Here is a 22,904-nt window from a genome sequence, read left to right on the forward strand (position 1 = left end):
TCCAGTGGTAAAAAAAACTTGCAAAATCTAGATGTGACCTAAGAGACAGTAAGACATCATGGACCTCGTTCACGAAACATGAACAGGATGAATTTCTGTGTAAACTGCTTGTAAAACCATTCTCATGTAAATTGTCACATACAATGCAACAATGTAAGAAATTTATTATGAACCATTTAAACAGAAATCTGTTTTGCTTGTGTTTTCTGAATGAGACCCATGGAACTGACTACCCCTTACAGCCTCGTTTTCTTTTTCATCAAATTAATGCTGCTTCTACTTCTAGGTCTATAGGGTAAACAGTCTGGCAGCCCCATTTGCCCAGTATAGAACTTAATCAGCATTCCTACAGAAGTGAACTTAAAGGACAACTCTTGTTTTAGGGTTTTAAAACAAACAAACAAAAACATAACTCTACTGATTAATTAGCGATAAACACTGTGTTGCTCAAGTTTTTGTTAAGTATTAAAGAGTCATCCTTTAAGGCAAGCGTTTCATTTAATTAGCACCAATTATCATCCAGCAGACACATGCAGCAAGCCCCTCCTCTTTCCCTTTAACACCCAATTACAACACACAGCGACTCGAAGTCTCATCCTGATTGGTTAATGCATTACTGTTGTTCCTACTAACTCTTTCCAGTTTTGTAGTCAATCTCCTTGTGAATAGTGCCCTGTTCCAAATGGTGGCAAAAAGCTGCAGTATGGCGGCAAAAGCCTGTTTCTCCAATAACAACCATTCAAATTAGCTGTGTATTCTGACAAAATATATTTTTGCATGCAATATCCCTGATGAAAAAAAATTAGCTTAAACCAGCCTAAGCTGGTTGGCTGGTCTTAGCTGGTTTAAGCTGGTCTCCCAGCCTGACCAGCTAAAAAGTTTCCAAAACCAGTCAACTTACTAGTATGACCAAGCTGAGAGACCAACTAAAATAAGCCAACCAGCTGAGGCTGGTTTTAGTGGGGGTGGGGGGGGGTTAGCATTGATATGAATCACATATACTTCCTTATATTTTAATACGTTTTAACCAGTGCCCAATGTTTTCTAGAGGGCTCTAAAGGAATGAAATGAACTTTTTTATACTATTTCGGTAAAAGTTGGGAAAGGGTACAAGGTTATTTGGAACAGGGCAAAGATGGAAAGACAAAGCATTCGTCTAGCCATTCAACAATGCTGTTACCCACTGACCACAATTCTGCTTTTTGTTCAACATCTGTTGTTCTACAAGCAATTATACCTGCTAAATGAACATATAATTCCTAATATAACATACCTAATATACGTCTCATAGTAGCGCCTTCTGTTCCAGAAAGCAGAGAAATGGTTAAGAGAAAGCATTTTGGTTAGGAAAGAGAGAAAGGTGGAAAAAAGCAAGGGAAAAAGGGAAAGAAACTGGATGGGCACATATATAATACAGCATTTTATATATGTGAGGCTGTTTTCACACTTGGTTCGATTGCTTGGTCTAAACTTCTTTCTTGGGTCATAATTCTTTTTCATACATGTCATATATTCAATTGTCCTTGGTGGACAATTTCAGCCCAACAAGGACTTTAACAAAAACTCAAAATACAAACTTTGTCTAATCATCTACAAATTTTGCTAAAATGATCTTAGACCAAGCATCAGTAAAGTAACATTTTTTTAAAAAACATTTCCTTATTTTTAAAACTGTTTACCAAAAACTGCCTCAGGAATGTGTGAGGATGCTAAAACAGGAAGCACTGCTATATCTGGGCAATGCTTTGGTCTTTTAATTTAATGGATTTTTTATATTCCAAAACGTATTCCTGTAAAACCCTAACAAATCTGACAGTGAAGAAGCCGAACAGCAAGTGAAGCTGCAGCTTGGCAATACTTTTTCAAATATAACTTAGGTAGATAACCTTGGGAACATCAATATCAAATTAATTTCCAAAAATAAGGCCAGATTGCTTTCATACTAATTGCCAACCATACTAAATAGAACTTGAAGTATGACCAGGTATGGTTCCTTGGTGTGCAGTTTGGAAAACAGCTAACACACCAATGAAATTAACTCTTGACGTCAAACGAACTCTGGTCTGCACCTAAAGCTCTAGAGTGAAAACATCCTGAAAAGAAAGTGGCAACAGAGAAAGGGTACCACTTCAAAAACATAATGGACCAATGTAGGTGAGAAGAGAACAGTGGTTTTTCAAGAGGGCAGGTGTAGGATTTTAAGGTGGATAACTTTTAAAAAGGAAAAGGATTTAGAATCTAATGTCTAAAGCTGATGATGATACAGAATGAGTGAATTAATCAATGAATGGAGAGTTTAAACGTCACTTAGTTTATCAATAAAGAAGTCAAGTACTAATAAAACATCCTTGCTAAAGCAATATTCCAAGCAATCCGAAGGATCTAAGGAATTTGCTTAAGAGATAGTGAAATATCAGTGAGAGCAAGATGTTCCACAGAAAGAATGCATGAGCCAATCACCTTTGCCCGTTTGGGGTCCTGGGCTTGTCGTATTCTCTGTAGTATGATCCTGGGTAGCCGTTAGGAGGCATATGCTCGTAGTACCGATTGTGTCCTCCATTGGGTAAACTGGAAACATTGGCATTGTTGAGGTTGATGTTGGTAGACTTGGGCGACTTGTAGGAATTGTGATGATGATGGTGGTGATGATGGTGGTGGTGGCGATGGTGGTTTTGCTGCGCCATGGCATTGGCGCGGCCCAAGCGCCCCACAGGTTGTTCCATGTGGGCATAATGCGGGGGCGGCTGCACCTGTAGGGGGCGCTGTGTTGCGTTTGTCTGGTGGCCAGAGCCTCTTCTCGGGTCTCCATTAATGTGGTTGATGTGGTTGCCAAAGAGTCCATCATTTCTCTGTGAACAAATACTTGTGATCGTAAGGTAGAAGAAAGTGTACTGCTTAGCATAAGTAATGATCGTTTATCCAATGGCAAACATTTGATTGTGGTTTTTTAATGATCTCATGAGAAAAAAGAAGTTGGAAAAGAGGTAAAATAACATATGTTGTGAGTGAATTTAAAGGAATAGTTCACCAAAAATCTGGACACTGTATTCAGGTCTCAAATTAAATATGGCGTCTATGGCACAGGTTTGATTTATTGGTGTTGGCCACATACTGTATCATGTGAGAACCAATGATGTCTTCTTTCCGTCTGTTTCAAATATTTCCATATATTCCACACACAAAGCTAACACAGGGCTTCAGAAGGCTTTGAATATAACACACATGTCACATGGACTACTTTATGGTGCTTTTTGGTGGTTTTTTATTTTATTTTATTTTTTAATGGTCACTATGAACTGATGTTGTATGAAAAAAGTTTCTTCAAAATTCTTGTTTCGTTTTCCACAGAATTATTCACAGCAAACAGGTTTGGAATGATATGAGGTTGAGCAATTAATCCCAGATATTTCATTTTTGGGTGAACCATTTCTTTAACTGATTAAATCGGAACTGAATCTAAAATTGAGAAACTTACAATGGACTACATAGGATAATATATGCTACGCTACAATTATCAGTTATTACTACAAACTTGAAATACTGCCAAAGTCAAAAAGTCACCATGAATTCTTCACACTTACTTCAAATAAGCAGTGACCAAGTCAACTCTTAAACTTGTCAGCCTTAGGCCTGGGTGAATTTATCCTTGTTCAATGTCTTAACCTTAGACTAATACGTTTGTACAATCTCTAGGGAAGGCAAACATTTTATCGCAACTTCCTTAAGAAACCGTTACTATTAAAAACAACTCAAGACTGTTTCCATTTTTTCCAAAGCAGTTAAAGTAAGAGAATGAGGTGCAGATCGATTCTACAGGAGGGGAGAGGGGGGTCATAAAAGTTTGTAATTTACCCTATAAATTTCCTCGTCCTCTTCTGGCATAAAGTCTACTAGCTCGTCATCTTGCAGGTCACACGATATTGCACGGCGGATTTCTGGCCCAATGTCATGCAGTGTACGGAGGCCAGCCTGCAACCGTGACGACAAGATAACTAAAGACCTGCTCTTCGATGGAACCCCTTATACAGCAGCGACACGTTGAAAAGATGACTCGCTTACATGCCACCAGAGGTCAGGTTACGAGACACATTGACACATACAGGCTTTGACGAGACAGTACCAGACAGGACAAATTTATGAAAGATGAAAACAATCACAGTAGACAAAGTGTAAAAACACACAAAAGCTCTTCCATACACTTAAATAACATTAGCGTAGACTAAATCTAATAATTTAACAATCCACTTTAACTAAGATGCTGTTTATACCCATAGTGCTACTTGTAAGCAATGTTAGCCATAAAGATTATATCAATTTACTGCAAGAAATAACGGCAACAGACTTCTGTTGAACTATTAGCTAAATGCTGAAAACATAAGAACAAAGACAGTGTTTGTAGTGAACTCAAACACATTAATGGTGTTTGATTTATGAGGATGCAGATGAACAAAACATCTTAAAACAATGGTTCATGAGTTATAACTCTTATGTGATGATAAACAATTACAAACAACTGAAACTACATGTACAACAGACAAAAATGCATTTACAGATCACCACAATCACACTGAGAGATCCAAATTCAAGCTAAAACAAATTTGTGCTTTCAGAAACAGAGAGATACAGTGGGTATCATAAAAAGGTTAAATCTTCCAGTACAGTATATTCTTTCAATGTTTAAATGAGTCAAAATCTTAAGAGGCGTTCACACAAACAGCGATTTGCAGAGAAAAAGTGACCAGAAGTCATTCATTTTCAATCAGTGTTGATGATTTTAATTACTATAAGTGAAGTTGAGCAGAGTTTATGCAAATGATCCACGAGGTAATGTGGCGATAACCAATGGGAGTGCAAACCGCTCATGTGAAGTCATAATAATAGTACGAAATGGCGAAATCATAAGAAATTGCACGTGTTGGCTCATATAAAAACATATGACATTCCCCTAGAGAAAAATAAATGAACCTATGGATGATTTTAACCCTTAAACCAAATCTAAACCTAACCATAAAATGTAACCCCTAACCAAAACCATAAACCTAACAATAATTTTAATAGGAAAATAACTTTTGTGTACCACAGAAGATGACAAGGGAAGAGTATTAGAGACAAGGGAAGTATATTACAGGTTACTGACACACATCAGTCATCTACATTGCATAAATAACTATGGAATAAGTAACCAAATTTGTTTACAGTTGTTTTATTTAGTAAAATAAAGTGTTGGATAGGAGGTTAGTGAATGCCTGCATTTGATGCCTGATTTGTATCGATTTAAAATTATATTTGTTGTTTTGTTGGTCTCTACAGGAATAAAAGTCACACCTTTTTGTACAAGCCAAGTCTTACGTCATCTTATGATTTCGCCAACTGTACGAGTTATTATGAGTTGTTATGAGACTATGTTGGATCCACCTGCAAATATTGTTAGATGCTTCATTTAAAATGTTTGACACGTTAATTTTTCGTGTCTATCGATGCACTGCTCAAAGTTAAAATAATTTCAACTTTGAACCTGTTGCCGCTCATCTTTCGAAGCGTCAGCTAATGATTACTGGACAGTTCAGATAAAGTATGTATCATTACCTGGGCAGTGTCAGCGCTAAAGGCAGAAAAAGACGTTGACCATGTTCGGAATGGTATACTACTATTTCTGCAAACTAGTCTCATAGAACAAATGTTACTATAACTACATTTTTGCAAACATTTTGCATTCCTCCCACGAACATCGACGGGGGACAATGGGGTGGCGGACATCGTGAAACGGGCCCCACTGGGTAAACGCATGCGTTACTGCGCCCCGGCTTTCACTGTAGCTCACCTGATACAATGTTGGACGTTAGTCTAGGAAGACCGCTGTTTGAGCCCATCCAAACACACAAGCTAACACGTGAGATGAAAGTGTCCTTGAATGCCGCATTTGGTTTTAAAACACTATCGGCTAGGTTTAGGTGTTGTTTTAAGGTAAGGATGTCTGTTTTGTTCACCTCTCCTTTGCTTTTAGGACACTATTGGTTACATTTAGGTTTAAGTTTATGGTTAGGGAGGTATGTTTTACTCATTAAAACCTCCATCTAATATTCACCTTAAAACCTCATCAGATTAAGAAGCGATTCTGGCTTTTGGCATCCCCTGCTGGATATTTCGCTTGGAAAATGTCGCAAAATGTGTAATGAAGCACGTAATTTGTTTTTTCAAAAATGTTGCCACGATCATGTAATATTCATGAGATCAGGCTGTAGTTTATGCCAAACTTTGATATGACAGGAGTAGTAAGATTAGGATGTGTACTATGTCATTATGAACTCGGCCGTTCTCTGCAGCGCTATTCAAGCGGTGCTTAATGCAGGATATGAAGTGGTAGTCACATCCTGCCAGCTGATTAACTTTGTGGAGGATGAGGTTTTAAGAGATGAAATGCCCATTGCAATGAATACGCAACTAATGATGATAAGTTCTTTCATTTAGTCAACCTTTCACTTAGCCTTTGGGAAATGTTTAGTGTTACTTAAACTGGTGCTATTTTATTGCAATTCTGTCATTATACTGTGGAAGTCTTTGATTCGAAAATGTTAATAAAGCATAATTGTTACATACTGTTTTGTTTTCTTCCCTAAGAAGGAAATAACTGCATTTTGACAGGAAAAGGAGTATATAGAGTCAACTGTCAGCAATTTAAAAATCGTAAATTTCGTCATCAGCACAGTCTGCTCAGACTGTCTGTGTATAACCCAGTTTTTGAAGCCGTACGTACATGACGGTCATTAAAGGAACTGTGGGCACTATGCGTGCCATCTGAGGCTGAAAAAAATTATCGAGTGCTCAATCTTTTATAGTATAACCTTTTGATTGCGAGCCCATACAAATGCGTTTGACACATGCGCACTACGACTGCTTTTTTAGCACTGCTAACGGCAGGGGCAAGCGCCAATGTTGCTGATTTTTGGCATGTCTAGAAAAAGTAGCCTGCATGTGTACAGTCCTGTGTACAGACGGAATTCACGTAACACTACATGTGTGACCTACCGGCACACGAAAAATCAAAGTATGCTTTGGCCTTAACAAACAGTACAGTGACTTGGTAACCTCCTGCATTTTTACCACTGTCAGTGTGAACGTACCTTGAGCCACAACCCTGCTGAAAAAAACATCTTAAACTAGCCTACGCTGGTTTGCTGGTCTTAGCTGGTTTAAACTGGTCCAGCCTGGACAAGCTGGTGTTTGCCTGGTTTAATTGGTCAGCCAGCTGGTCTCCCAACCTCATCACTTGACAATTGCCCAAAACCCCTCTAAAACCAGCAAACCAGACCAGCCTGACCAGGCTGTGAGACCAACCAGGACCATCAAACCAGCTTAGACAGGACAAATCTATGAATATAAATTCACTGTATACAAATTTAGCAAATACGAAATTGAGAACGATATTTTATTTAACAAATATCTTACAAATACATTCCAAAGCCTTAAATACATAAACACACGTTCTTCTCACCTGCAGTGCGATTGCCGTGTTGTTCTGTGCTGGATGCACGCCCACCAGGCCTTCCTCTTTGCGTTTCTTGAATTTCCTAAAGTAGTCCTGTATCAGGAAAGTGGCATAGAACTTCCCCACCGTTACCTCATCATCTGAGTGAACAGACCACACACACGGCTTCTCTGTCAGCAGATACCTTCAACGCACACAAATACACCTCTGCGGTGTCGTACGCTGACAGACTGAATTCGACTCAGAGTGATATTTCCTATGTTATGCTAACTAAATAGTCATTTAAAGAGGAAAATAGCTACAATTTATGACCATCATAAACCTCATTTTGTATTCTTTATATGGCAGGAAAAATTTACATCTTTATCACTGCGTCGTTTAATGTAAATTTCACATACTGTATGTTTCCATGTGGTACTTTAAATGTTTTGTATGTTAAATAAGACTACCTTCACTTATTATTTCTTAAACAGAAACCAGGTCACCTTTTACAAGCCATTCATGCAGAAATATATATAATTACACTTAGCGCTTAATAGTTCACAAACTTTTACTCCCGACTGAATTATAAAAGTCCAAATAAACTAATCTAAGTCAAATTAACAGGTTTAGTATTTATTGCCTAAACGTCTGCACCAGACATACTCTAGTCACCAGGCATTTGTAGACTGTAAACATCTTTTACACTCTAACATTAGCATATTAGCATTAGCATAGCAACAACAATAGGGTATGGGAACTTTTGAGGTTTTTCAAAGAACTGAACAAGCTAAGCTGTCCAACTTAACTAAAATCTAGCCCTATATGCATTTATGTTCTACTGGGAACATGCAAGCAAGCAGCACTAAGCAATATGTAGATGCACATTAGCGTTGCATATCAGTTTGTGCAATTGTGCATGTGTAATATTCTGTACAGTACATTTAGCTCAAGTTTTTACATGCATGTTTGATCATCTGTGCGTAAATATGTACATCTACACGGCTGTATGCATGTGCGTGTTTATATATTTCTGTGTGTGTGAGAATCATTCTGAAGCAGGGGTCTGTGTCACTTTTTAAACAAGTAGTTGGGGACAGATCAGGAAAGAAGAGGCAACAATAGTTCCATGCCACCACCCTAAAACAGAATTGCTTCAGAATATTCTGAAGATTTGAACTTGTTACATGAACAGAAAGACAGTTAATGAGGAACAGAAGCTGTGGAAAAGCTCAAGCAGATAAAGAGAGATCGACAGAGGAAAAAAGAGAGAGAAACAGAGAGAGACATGTTTTTAGAAGGACAAAGCATGCCCGAGTTGCCATGCAAGCCCAAAGCCCAACACATACACACACACATTTTTCAAATCATTACACCACATTCTTACAGACGCACCTTCATACACACACACACACACACACACACACGCGCGCAATAGCACACATAATCAAGGTTCCCCTGTAGACACAGTGAGAGTACCGAGCAGGAGAGGAGAGCATTCGCAACACACATAACATACATAGCAGAGAACCGACCAGGAGAAACTAAGAGTAGAACAGCAGGAGAGAACAAATGCAACAGCTGGTGTGTGTGTGTGTGTGCGTGCGTGTGCGTATGTGTGCATGCGTATGTGCATGTGTGTGAATGTCACATGAACTGTTATCAAGAGTGTATGTGTGCATACTGTACTTACATGTGTAAAATACATAGTGTGCTTTATAGGCAGTGGGATCCAAGAGTCTAAGATAACAAGCGAAAATGCTTCTATTTTGCATTTTTCTAAAACATTTTTTTTTTTTTACAAATATCATTATCAGCTTAACAATTTCACTTTTAGTGAAAAGTTGAATTGAGAAATAAACATGAATTTATGAATTTCTTAGTATTTGGTGCGTCATCTTGTGTGCAAACAATCGTAATATCGCAAAAACTGCCAAATAAAGCACCGTTTCCATCTCTTGTGTTTCAGAAAACAAAACCGTCACTTATGGGGAAATTGGTGCAAAATAGAAATGAAAATGGTAGTTAAATCCACTGCGGTTCTTTTATTAAATGTAATAAATTATTTGCGGACAAAACGCCCAGACGAAACCTCACAATTGCTAGCGTTAAGCAGCAGATGCCTTATGTCTGGGAGTGAAAAAAAAGTGTCAGACAGTTCTGGGAGGTAACAGTAGCCAATCATTTTGATGACAGACTTTGGCATTTCAGAATGACCAGAGCAACATTTGAGATGATATGCAATGACATTGATGTTATTCTCTGAGAAAATTATGTATTCACATGGCTTATTGTGGCACTGTCACAACTTTTTTGATGCGCATCTATATTCCTATATAAATTCTATAGGAATATATTCAGTAAAAGTGTTTCCATGGTAGTTTAAGTGCATGTCTTCTTACCGAACAAAAATGTATCCACCTCAAGCCAGTGTTTTTTAAGTGCATTTCGAAATCTTTATTTGCATTTTGCCATTCCTAGGTTTTGCATAAAAATATGTGGATGAAAACCCAGCTATAGTCAACATTACAAATGTATTTATTTGATTAATTACCTTGAAAGGGTGCCAAAACAATTTTTTTTTTTTTTGTGGATTTTTCCCCTTTTTGACCCAATTTGGAATGCCCAATTCCCAGTGCGCTTTTAAGTCCTCATGGTCGCGTAGTGATTCGCCTCAATCTGGGTGGCGGAGGACGAATCCCAGTTGCCTCCACGTCTGAGACCATCAACCCGCGCATATTATCACGTGGCTTGTTGAGCGTGTTGCCACGGAGACACAGCGCGTGTGGAGGCTTCACGCCATCCACCGTGGCATCTGCGCTCAACTCACCACGCGCCCCACCAAGAACGAACCACATTATAGCGACCACGAGGAGGTTACCCCATGTGACTCTACCCTCCCTAGCAACGGGCCAATTTGGTTGCTTAGGAGACCTAGCTGGAGTCACTCAGCACGCCCTGGGATTCGAACTAGCGAACTCCAGGTGTGGTAGCCAGCGTCTTTTACCACTGAGCCCCCTGCCAAAACATTTATCTTTTTTTTAAAACTTTTCAAAATCCTAAAACTTTTTGGTAACACATTCTATGAAGCCTATATTTATAATCCAATATAAAGGCATTATAAATGCATTATACTGAATTCATAATGTTTCATAATACACCTTATAATAAGTTAGAACTACAGTTATAATACATTATAAGACTTCCCCTACACATAGTTATACTTTAGAGTATAATGCATTATAACACAAGCAACATCCAATGTTAAAGCAGCAGATGTTTATAAATGTAATCATATAAGTGCTGTATAGTGTAAACAGTCAAAAGGCTTTATGAAGTGATCATATTATAAGTGGTCTTTGCCTGCTTTAAGTAAAGTTACAAAAGCAATATCTTCTTATAAACAGCCATAATATAAACTTGTAACATACAATTAATTTTAAGTCAAAATTATATAATGGAAGATATTTATAAAATAAGGTTCCACATGCACAAACATTAAAGTTTATTGAACAGAGTCCAGTATAGAATCAGTTAGATTTTTTTTTAATTCTTGGATGTGTTTACATCCAAGAAGATTGGCTACATGTGTGATCAACATATATATTTGTTTCTCAAGAGAAAGTTTCTGATATATGTTATTGTGTTATAATGCATTAAACTCTAAGGTATAACTATGAATAGATAAGTATTATAATGTATTATAATTCTAGTTACAATTATTTATGAAAAGTTTTAACATATTATAAGGTGTATTATGAGAAGTTATAACATTATAAGGTGTATTATGAGAAGTTATAACATTATAAGGTGTATTATGAGACATTACTAATGCATTATGATGCCTTTACGATGCATTATAAACATGGGCTTCATAGAAAGTGTAACCACTTTTTTTTTTTTTTTTTTTTTATGATTTCTAGGTTTACATTAAATTTGGAGACCCAGATTTTCAATGTAGTCTCAGACTTTTGGACCCCACAGTAAATATACAGATTTTTATTCTATATCTAAGCAGATAATTTGTAGACAGACATACACGTTAGCTTTTTTGGACTTGTGTACGCACTAGGTATTTTAACTACTAAGTTGTATGAGTATTTGTGTGTATTTGTGCTCTTTTGAGAATGCTTATTTCTGATAACAGTCACAATTTCTGAGATTGATATGACTGACCACCAGCAGGGGGCACCACTTGATCCAGAAGCTTCATGCTCGTCCTTTTCCAAATCTTCTTAATAACAGCTCTGAGCTCTTCGTTTGCCTGTTCTAGGTTACCTGCATAAAAACACAACATTATCAACCTAACAACAAATGTAGTAGCTACTGTATACTACCGTCAACTAAGTGGAATATGTGTGAATGCATTTGGGAAATGTTGTGCATTTATGGCAAGCCGAATTAACATTCATGTGCAGCAAATGAATTATAGATATCAAGATTTCAATTTTCAGAGTAAAAATACTAATTCTTGATATCAGGAATGAAATTTCAAATATTATAAATGCTCATTTTTTTTATATCTTTGATTTGGTTTTCACTAGTGGCAATATTAATTTTAGAAATCTGTATTGTGATTGTAACTAGTAAGAAAGTCATTGACGATATCTTAATTACTCTCCAATTTATTGATATCCGAAATTCATTTCCAGATCTCTGAAATACAAAATCTAACATGCTGACATACATTTACAGATATCAAAAATGAGCATTTTCACTATTCAATTGTTGATATCGGGAATGGACTTTTGTACTAGTAACAATGTAATTATTGATATGATTATTTTTGGAAATGATCATTTTTATTTTTTCAATTAAAAGGTATTACTGAGATAAGAAATTGGAATTTTACAAGAAATTTATAACAGATATCTGTAATTGCATTTTGAATAGGAGTGAATGACAGATCATTGTGCAATTCTACTAGTGAAAATGCAATTACAGATATCAAGAATTATGTTTTTTGACTAGTTGAAATTATATTTTTAATATCAAGAATGTGTATTCCTGCGAGTAATGACCTAATTTTTTATATCAAGAATTAAAATTTTACAAGTGCAAATTACTGATTTAAAAAATTAGCACTTTCACTGTAGTAATTCCATTCCTGATATCAAGAACAATTGTTGATTTATATGATTCATAACCGGCATGTGATTAAATGTCAAAACGGCTTACTATAGTACAACGACGCATCTTGTGTGGAGAAGTGTGAAGCAGTTTGCAGACAGAACTTTATTTTGTGTTTTTCAAAGTATTTACGTACCTTCCGTTTTGATCTTCAACGCGGTTCTCACGAGAGCAAAAAGCGTAGCGTTAAACATGACAGTGCCGTCACTGTTCAGAGGCATATTCATGGCCACCAGTCTCTGGAACAGAGAAAAAAAAATGACATATAAAGAAAGAGATAAAAATGTATTTTAATTTAACCCTTCTTTGGCCTTGCGGAACTCTCGGACCCATTTAGGAGAATTTTACAAACGGGTCAAAATGACCCGCAAGACCAAGGAAGGGTTAAAAAAAAACTTTTAGGGGCGGAGTTAGAGTTAAGTTTAGGGGTAGTCAGTAATATTTCTAAATAGTTTTATGTAAAACCAATGCATGTCTATGGTATGTCCCCTAGAGTTTGTGTGTTTATGCATGTATGTCTTACTTTGCAGGCGACTCTATGAGGACAAAGTTTGCCAAAGCCAAGAGGAGGCTGAATACGCCGTAACAACGTCACTACATCGAGATGCTTTATCCTGCCTCTGTGATAAAAGATAGAGAAAGCACAATATTGACTGACTAATACACACACACATACACATATACACTTTCACTTCCTTACTTAGCCTCTGGATCGTACTCTGACCAAATCCTCTTAAATTCATCAAGGTGATGTGGACCCAGAATTGACCAATCACGGGTCAGATAGTCAAAGTTATCCATGATGACAGCCACAAATAAGTTAATGATCTAAAACAAGAGATATTAATTATTCAGTTTCTGTATCTTTATGCATGCAAATAGAGGTCATATGTGTGATATATCCTGTGTGTGTACCAGGAAGGCGCAGAGCATGTAGAAGGTGATGAAGTAGACAATGGCAAAGCTGCTTCCACAAGTCATCTCTTCTCCAGGATTATAGTCTGATTCTGGGTCACAAAGCTTCCCGGGCATACATGCTAACATGATCTCCTGCCAGGCCTCACCTGTTGCACATCTACACCCAAAAACACACACAAACAAACTGGATCAGATAACAAACTCTTATACTATAACTTACATTAAACACTTATTAAATACCTACTGTGTATACCATAAACGTACATGACAAGCTGCACCAGATATATTAATAAAAATGGATAAAGACCTTTTGAGCTTTAGTGTCATTCACTGACCTGAAGAGCAGCAACACAGCCTGAGGGAACGTCTGAAAGTTGTTGTTTCTATTGATTTGTGTGTGATCCACCATAGCAATCTTCCCAAATACCTGAAAGATGGAGCGAGTTTCACCAGTGGTACTGATGAATTAAGTTGCACTGTGCTGTACTTAACTAGCCAATCCTTTTCTAAAACAGGATTTTGATTCTGATGGCTTAAGTTTTGCTCTGTTCCTCACACAAAGCTTTTGTATGGCTAAAGAAAACTTGAAATACAATGTAGCACACAAGTTGTATGGACTACTTTTATTGTGCAATTATGGTGTCTTTTCTGATCATTTTTGGAGCTTGGTGGGCTGCCCCAGTCCCCATGAAAAATAAGATATTCTACTAAACAACTTCTTTTGTGTGTTCCACAAAAAAGGGGGAATGGGAATGGGTTTGGAGCAACTTGAAGGTGAGTAAATAATGACAGAATTTTCATTCTAGTGTGAACTACTGCTTAACATCAACTACACTTTTTTTAAGGATGCGTTCTTGATAAGAGCATGATTTTAAAACATCATTTTTTATGCATGTATTATAAAAAAGAAAAGCTTAAAAAACAGTGTAAATAGTGTTAAAAATTGCAATAAAATAGAATAAATAACCATAATAGGTTAACTATATGTAACGGTAGCCAGCTGGTAGGTAACTGTGCAGTGTGTAAACCTCACTCCCCTGGCCTCAAGAGGCGCACTAGCGACTGAAGCTAGGGGCTTTAGCCTCCTCGTTAGCGCACCCACCTCCCATGCCGGAGACGCCGGTTCAAATCCCATTCAGAGTGGGTCAAGCAGGACCGGTTACAGTGGTGCCGTGACCCAGATGGGAGTGAGATTTAGGGGGGTGAGTGTAACGGTAGCCAGCTGATAGGTAGCTGTGCAGTGTGTAAACCTCACTCCCCTGGCTTCAAGACAGGCATTAGCGGTTGATGCTAGAGATTTTAGCCTCCTTGTTAGCATGCCTGCCTCCCACACCGGAGACCCTGGTTCTAATCCTATTCGAAGCGGGTCGAGCAGGACCCTTTTGCAGATTTTTCTGCAAATATTATAAACTTCTTCCAAAATGCTTGCTTCTATAACAGAGCACAAGGAAACATACCTGCATGCCAATCACAGCGTAGATGAAGAACAGCATAGCTATCAGTAAAGCGACATACGGCAGAGCCTAAGAAAAGAACACAGGTTTCATGTTATAAAATTGTCACATCATAAACAACTTTTTAAAAATCCAAAATTATCTTATGAGGGAGGATATGTTACATATTAATTGACTTTCTGACCTGGAAAGACTTGATGAAGGTCCAAAGAAGAGTTCGAATGCCTTCCCCCCTGCTCAGCAACTTGACCAATCGCATTACTCGAAAAAGTCGAAAGAAGGTGATGGAGATGCGAGCACTGTCCTCTGTGTTCTGTAGGGGCGTGGAGTCAATATTAGCCAACCAACCAGGAGAAAGAGATAACACAGGGTTTTGGCTGTATTCTAATAGTCTAAACCAGCAGAGGGCAGCACAATAGTGAGTTACAACATGTAAGTGAAATCTTTTCAGTATTTTGATTATTCTTATACTAAAATATTTAAGCTATAGGGTTGTAACTTTAAAGTTTATAAATGTATATTTTAAATGTGGAATTTAACTTGTATGCTTAGTGAAGGACATACAATGCAAACATTAATAATAATAATCAGTATTTGTGACTTATTTTCTAAAAAAAAAAAAAAAAATATCTAAACATAATAAATTTACTTTAAAACCTGTTTTTAGAGAATATATCTTAAATCTGACCCCATTGGCATATAGTTTTGTTTGTATGTGCATGTGTGTGTTTTCTTGTTTTAAGCATAAATCCAACAGGAAAAAAAAAATACCATTGGGGTAAGAAAAATAAACATATTTCAAGATATATTCTGTGAAAACAATTTAGCTTTTTTACGTAAATTTATTTCAGGATGTGCAGAAATGCGTACTGGTAAATAAAACAAAAATACTGATTATGAAAATGTTTTTCGGAGTAATTATAAGGCTGGTTTAACTGAACAAATTTAAAACACAACCAGAGACCCAGTGTTGCAGGCTTCCTAGAGAGCAACATAGGGGTGCAGTAGGATGCATGCTGGATAGAAAAACCTTGCCATACATGATCGCACGCATTGGCACAAGCATGGCTCTCTCGACCAAGAATTACTTCATGCCAACTTACAGTGGGCCCCCAAACATTAACAGATGAAAGGTCAGCTTGAGGTCACAATCTTACCTGATCCAACCCAACCTGACATGACCTCAGGGTAAGACCATGCATCAGTATCAGCGGTACAAACGTGAAGGGCCTAAGACCCCACACACACTCACACATAGTTTGTCATGTTTGGGTGACACTCTCCCTAATCAACAAAATAGTAAAAATATGAAAAACAAAGCAAAATCTTGACAAAGCAAACAAAGTAAATGAAAAGAAAACAAACTCAAAGGCAAAAAAGAAAGAGAAAAACCCAAACAACTGGAAGTAGGGGTGGGTAGAGATGAGAGGTAACAATGTTAAATCAAGATTTTAGAACTCAAACGGAAACCTGAAAAGGAATGCACACTGTAAAATTGGGCAAAAAGCCCAAGAGGGGCAGAATTTCTTACCCCTGCCTCATCCACCTGTGGTGCCTCTGTGGGCTTTGAAATCAAAGGCCTCAATTAATCACTCACACGTAATGTTTGCACATCCATTTACGCTTTAAAACGCACATACAAAATTGGCACAACTTTGAGACAATGTTTAGACACACAGGATATTACAAGCTCTATAATTACATTTATAACAAATAACACATTACAAAAAAATATTTTATTAGTCAGTATTGTTGTCTTGTTTCCTGGTAAAATAGTTAAACATTTATTCCTTGAGAAGCAAAATTGTGTACGATAATACCTCTATTTATTTCTTGAATATATATATATATATATATATATATATATATATATATATATATATATATATATATATAAGCATATTGGCAAACTGTTTTATCCTTACAAACGTTTGTTAGATTTATGCTTACAAAAATCAAAAAAAAAAAAAAAAAAAAAGAGAGAATAACTTCACTGAAGACATATACTCTGACAGCAAGACTTTTTAGCACAATTTTGCTACTCACAGAAATGTATCTTGTTTTGAGGATGTTTAGATATTTTTACGGGACAAGACAAAAATATTGACCACTACAGCATAGAACAAGAACAACCTCATGTTGAATAGACAATCCTACTCCAAAACTCCTTATTTCTGCTTATAGTGACTGAAAAATGACCAGCAATCAAAGACAACCAGGACTATGTTCATATGAAGGGGCTTATATAACATGAAGGTCCATCACATGACCTAATTTCCTTATTTTCCTCGTGGATTACATAAGCAACAGGGGACAGCGTCCAACGTACAGTTCAGCTCACACACGCACACATGTATTCACAGGACAATGTAGGACAAGCACACACTTATGCAACGATTACAACTTTGTAAACAAGAAAGTATCCAATAAACACTAAGCGACAACAATACAGAACAGTAACATAGCCATAATGCCCCACGGGTATTTCATTTCAATTTAGCCTAAATATCTATGTTCTACTACATGCAGAGATGTATTGGAAACACAGTGTCAACTCTGTGATGCAAACAACAGTGTGTATTAGAAACAGATGTTCTATGTACTGTAAAACAGTATTCGCTGATCGAATATTTGACGAATTAAAGATATACTATTACAGTTGCAGTTAACTAGCAACCAAACGTCAGACTCTCACTATTGAAAAGAGTGAAAACTTTGCAATAATTAACACTTTATAAGCAGATCAGAGTTCACTGTCTGTGGAAATGTGCTGTAAAAAAAAAAAAAAATCACTATAGACTGTGTATTGGTATGACATGACTGTATCTTTGCATTATATATATATATATATATAGATAGATAGATAGATAGATAGATAGATATAGATACCTGTATATATATATATATATATATATTTTTTTTTTTTTTTTTTTTTTTTAAGGAATTCAAAAAGCAACCTGAACCACAAAGACTTTTTACTCTCTTATAAATATATGTTTTTACATAAAATACACATACACATAAAATACATTCTTTCAGCACATTTGGCTTTGAGAATAGACCAGTTCTTGACTCTGAAAGAACAAAAATTATCAAAACACACATCCATAAATATTAAAACTGTCACACAGTGGCAAAACACTCAAAAAATAAAAATAATTAGGAATCACAAATCACAAATCAGGAAAAAAGATTTATGCTTCATCTGTAAAGCCAGAAAAACAAAAGAACTGAGGCTCCAGACAGATATGGCTTCAGGCATACAGTATTACATACCTCATTACTTTCTTTGATAAACTATTTACATAAATAACATTAGAGGCAAAATTTATAGTATCTTGCCGTGGTATTTAATGGAGCATGCGTTTAAGCATTGGCAATCTGCAGACAGGCACATACGCATATACTTGGACACACATTTAATGTCTTTCTCGAACAAACTTGCTCGACAGATAGCAGCAGCACAAGGCTTTGTATTCCAGTAGCACTGTGAAATATTCATGCATGTGCCCTGCAAAAGTCACCACGAGAGGGCGCTCTAACAATCAAATGCAAGAGAGGATGGTGAGAGACAAGGCAGAGGAGGGAAGAAAAGAAAGAAAGAAAGTAAGAACGAAGGCAGAAAGGAAGTATGGCAGAATGGAAGGATGGAAGGAAGGAAGGAGCAATAGAAGGGAGGAAGGAAAGAAGGAAGGAAAGAAGAAAAGGAAGGAAGGAAGGAAGGAAAGAACGAAGGAACAATAGAAGGACGGAAGGAAGGAAGGGAAGAAAGGAAGAAAAAATGGAAGCCAGAGAGGAAGGAAACAGGAAAGAAAGAAAGAAAGAAAGAAAGAAAGGAAGGAAGTAAAGGGAAGGGAGGGAAGGAAAAAAGTTAAAAAGGTAGGAAAAAAGGAAATTAGGAAGGCGAAATAGAAGAAAAGATGGAGGGAGGGAGGGAGGGAGGGAGGAAGGAAGAGGGAAGGAAGGAAGGAAGGATAGAAGGGAGAATCTGGAAGGAAAAAGGGAAAGAGGGAAGGAGGAAGGAAGGGAGGTAGGAAGGAAGGAAGACACTAACAATCAAATGCAAGAGATGACAGTGAGAGACAAGGCAGAGGAAGGATGAAGAAGGAAGGAAAGAGAGAAGGAAGGATGGCAGAATGGAAGGCAGATAGGAAGAAAGAAAGAAAGAAAGAAAGAAAGAAAGAAAGAAAGAATGGAGCAATAAAAGGAGGGTAGGAAGGTAGAATAAAAGGAAGGAATGAAGGAAGGAAGGAAAGTGGGCAGGAGGGAGGGTGGGAAGAAAGGAAGGAAAAATGGAAGCCAGAAAGGAAGGAAGGAAGGAAGGAAGAAGGAAGGGAAGAAAGCCAGAAAGGAAGGTAGGAAAAAAGGAACTTAGGAAGGCAGAATAAAAGGAAAGAGGGAGGGAGAAAGGAAGGAAGGATAGAAGGGAGAATCTGGAAGGAAAAGGGGGAAGAGGGAGGGAGGTAGGAAGTTAAGAAGGAAGGAAGAATGGAAGCCAGAAAGGAAGAAAGGAATAGAGGGGGGGAGGGAGGAATGGAAGGAAGGAAGGAGGGATGGAGGGAAGAAAGATCAGCGATAAGCAGTAAGAGAGATGAATATAAAGAAAAAGAGCAATTAAACAGGGTCATGCAGCCTGGCTTGTGTCTACACACCTGCTCTACTCAAGTTCTCACTCTTCAGAGCTCTAAGAGCTCACTGAAGAAAGACAGAACAGAGACACAGACAGTCAGCAGACACACACCACATCGACACACATAAATTACCTCCATCTCTTAGCACTGAACAACCATTTATAGATTTGGTGTCAAAACGCGCCTGTAGTTGTGACTGACTGCCCTTTATATCTACCGTGTATCAGAGGAGAAAATCGTGCAACAGTAGGTTTCGTTAGTAAAAAATGGTTGTTCAGAAGTTGTTTAATGACAGTATATGTTTCTGTGGAAGCCCGAAGGCAATATGATTTCAATTTCATTTTTTAAAATAATTAATAATATTAATTCCCAATTCTTAACTTGTTTTGCTAGTGATTAGACATTCAGCTTTGATATTTAGATTTTTCGTTCTTTTAATCAGCTCTGTGCTCCAGGGCCATTCTGTCTGGAGGTGAGAAGGAGGTTTTGAAAGAGAGGAACTTCAAACGTCACAAGCACTACACCGCCTGGGCACTGACCGGAGGGGAATGGAGCGGGTGGCCGAGCGCCATCTGCAGAAAATGAAGCTAATGTTAGCGGCTACATATCATGCAATAGGAGATGGGCAAACCAGTCACTCCAACCACTCCAAGATTGGGTGAAAGTCACACATACCCCTAAGTGGGGATTAATGGGTATAGATATAAGCATTAGTAGATCGGACAGCAAGACACATCCCAGTATAAATGACAGATCTGTACTTGCTGTGTTGGATATAATGCTTTATATCTATAATGTCTGTAGCAAGCTTATAAGCCACTAAATAAAACAATATGTGATAAAAAGAGTTTCACAAGGCCTGCAAAATTATGATGAAAAGATATAGACAAATTCAAGTTTACGAACACTACAATGTAGCAGTGCCAGCTTGGTTTGATAGAAGACCCTGTGAAACCCGTTAATGGTTTTATCACGAATGAAAAATATCAAGACAGCAGAAGATAAAGATTTATATAGAAAAAAATGAATATAAACAAAGATACATACAAAGACAAGACACAAGTACTCTCTAATTCTCTCTTACACATACACAAACATACACAAAACTGACATCTAAGAGCAAAATATACACATACAGTACTCTCATTACATGTATACATTCGCACACACAAATGTAGAGACTAAACGCACAAATACGACACAACCAATGAAAATGGCCACAATAGAAAACAGCTATAGGGACAATATACACATATATATATATACTTATATATGGACGTTGGGACATGTAAGAACTCCAGAGAAATGGCACTGTAGCTAAGACAGCAGAGTGACAGGGGTGTAAGATTAGATATGAAACTAATATTCAGCTTGACAGTGTTATTAATTACCTGTTGATCTATTATCTACATAGCTATATTGTATCTTAATTACTTAAGAGCAGACATGTGTACCAAAGTGTGTGTTTCCCTACATTATATGTCTAAAACTGGACAGTAATGGTGAGATATAGGATTATAAATAACAACACCAAAGAAACCACACAGAAAAACTCTGTCACAGCTCTTAAAGGAACACTCCACCACTTTCCGGCATCACCCTCTTCATGATCAGCATTTGATCATCATCATCGTCAACAACAACGTGTGCCTCTATATAAAGAAAACTTATAGTAAGCGTAGTTATTATTGTAAGTGTGTTTAAAAGTGTTCTCAATCCAACTCGTTTTTCAGGTAAAGAATTTATTATTGATTAAAAGAGACAGCGATTGATTAAAAATGTATTAAACAAAGACAACGCACACTGACTTAGTTTGATGGCGAACATTTTAAGTTTGATGCTGAAAAGTGGTGGAGCACTCCTTTAACAAGTCATCAACCTTCCTGCCCTCAAAAACAAACCATTTATTATGCTGATTTGGCTTGTAATCAGTAAAGCGGAGCTTTACTTTTATCGTGCAAAATCAGTAAGACACAAGTATGTTTTTCTTTTGGTTTAGATTGGTCTTGATGACAATATGACAATTCTTAAACCAGCACAATATTGCCAAACTGACAAGGACATTTTTGACCTCATAACACAAAAAAAGCCATTATGAAGCAGAAAACAAGCTTCACATCGTGCCATATACTTGCCTCTACAAGTTTCTATGGAGACAGAATGGAAGAACAAGCGTTAGAGAAACCAGCTGATGGATTTCTGCAGTTCTCACAGTATTTTGACACATTTGGATTAGATACCACTGATTCATGTTCCACACAAATGCAAAAATCACAGCGAAAAGTAAAGCAAAAACAGATTTCAATTAATGTTTTCTTAGCAGCAGAGTCCCCAGGTTCACCAGATGTTGTTTTATTTCAGATAAGCAAGGGAGAGAGACAGTATGGCATTTAATGTTATTAATGTTAGACGTTAGTTGTACAATGTGTATTCACAAGACAAATAACTCAAGACAATATACAGCGAAGCCTTGCAAAAACTTTGGTGCCATTTTGAGGATTAAAAACTGAAAGGAAAAATATTGTTGGTGTCACAAAAACATTGTCAATTTGTTGAACTCTCTAAACTATTAATAAACTCGTGGACTCATCTAGTAACTGACCAACATATAATACCAACCTGGTCTCATAGTGAAAACGTGACTCTATATATGCTTTTGCAAAACTTGTTATACGTGTCTCCAGGTACAATTCCGTGCAATTTCCAGGTGAAATGAACACTAGAGGTGCAACAACAACTGTGTGTTTTCTCCACTTTCACTCATATCATGACTTAAATGGCTTATTATGACTGTATAAACACTTATTTTTCTCTCTATTACTCAGACCCTGCTATGTTATATTTATGCTAACGCATCTTTTGAAAAATTATACATTTTAATGCTTGTATTACAGACCCACCTATATATAAACAATTATTCCAATATGATTAGCTTGCATGGTAGCGCACCTCATAGAGCGTTGAACTTTGGACTCGGAGGACCGCGTTTCAAATTCAGACAACAACTCAAGCTAACACGTGACATGACAGAGACATAGAAGCGACACAAATTGACATGGCTGCTTCAGAAAATGTGCTTTTCATTTTGCTTCTGCATTGAAAAACACTATCGGTTAAGGTTAGGTGTTGGTTAAGGGTAAGGATGTCTGTTTTGTTAAACTCTCATTTCTCTTTTCGGACACTATTGGTTAAGTTTAGGGTAAAGTTTTAGGTTAGGGAGGTACATTTATTAAAACCTCCATCTAAAATTCACCTTAAAAACCTTGTCTGATTACAACCTCATTTTGCTCGGTTTTTGGCACCCCC

General features: G+C 37.1%; 2 protein-coding genes across 2 annotated transcripts in view; one reads left to right on the forward strand and one right to left on the reverse strand.

The window, feature by feature from the left end:
- Window positions 1–13,254, forward strand: part of LOC127426102 (parapinopsin-like) — a 44,723-nt gene extending 31,469 nt beyond the window's left edge. Inside the window, exons 10-11 of the mRNA XM_051672626.1 lie at window positions 3,910–4,071; window positions 13,126–13,254. The gene's annotated coding sequence lies outside the window, so the exon portion shown is untranslated. The remainder of the gene's footprint in view (window positions 1–3,909; window positions 4,072–13,125) is intronic.
- The window catches only part of LOC127426069 (voltage-dependent L-type calcium channel subunit alpha-1D-like), an 88,991-nt gene that overhangs the window by 12,755 nt on the left and 53,332 nt on the right, over window positions 1–22,904 (reverse strand). Inside the window, exons 28-38 of the mRNA XM_051672553.1 lie at window positions 15,152–15,280; window positions 14,971–15,036; window positions 13,849–13,940; window positions 13,511–13,670; window positions 13,296–13,423; window positions 13,119–13,215; window positions 12,732–12,834; window positions 11,642–11,743; window positions 7,493–7,626; window positions 2,461–2,849; window positions 1,274–1,300 (exon numbers count right to left, since the gene is read on the reverse strand). Coding sequence (XP_051528513.1) covers window positions 1,274–1,300; window positions 2,461–2,849; window positions 7,493–7,626; window positions 11,642–11,743; window positions 12,732–12,834; window positions 13,119–13,215; window positions 13,296–13,423; window positions 13,511–13,670; window positions 13,849–13,940; window positions 14,971–15,036; window positions 15,152–15,280 — 1,427 coding nt within the window. The remainder of the gene's footprint in view (window positions 1–1,273; window positions 1,301–2,460; window positions 2,850–7,492; window positions 7,627–11,641; window positions 11,744–12,731; window positions 12,835–13,118; window positions 13,216–13,295; window positions 13,424–13,510; window positions 13,671–13,848; window positions 13,941–14,970; window positions 15,037–15,151; window positions 15,281–22,904) is intronic.

The sequence above is a fragment of the Myxocyprinus asiaticus genome, chromosome 35 (genome assembly GCF_019703515.2).
Source record: "Myxocyprinus asiaticus isolate MX2 ecotype Aquarium Trade chromosome 35, UBuf_Myxa_2, whole genome shotgun sequence".
In the NCBI taxonomy this organism is placed as follows: domain Eukaryota; kingdom Metazoa; phylum Chordata; class Actinopteri; order Cypriniformes; family Catostomidae; genus Myxocyprinus; species Myxocyprinus asiaticus.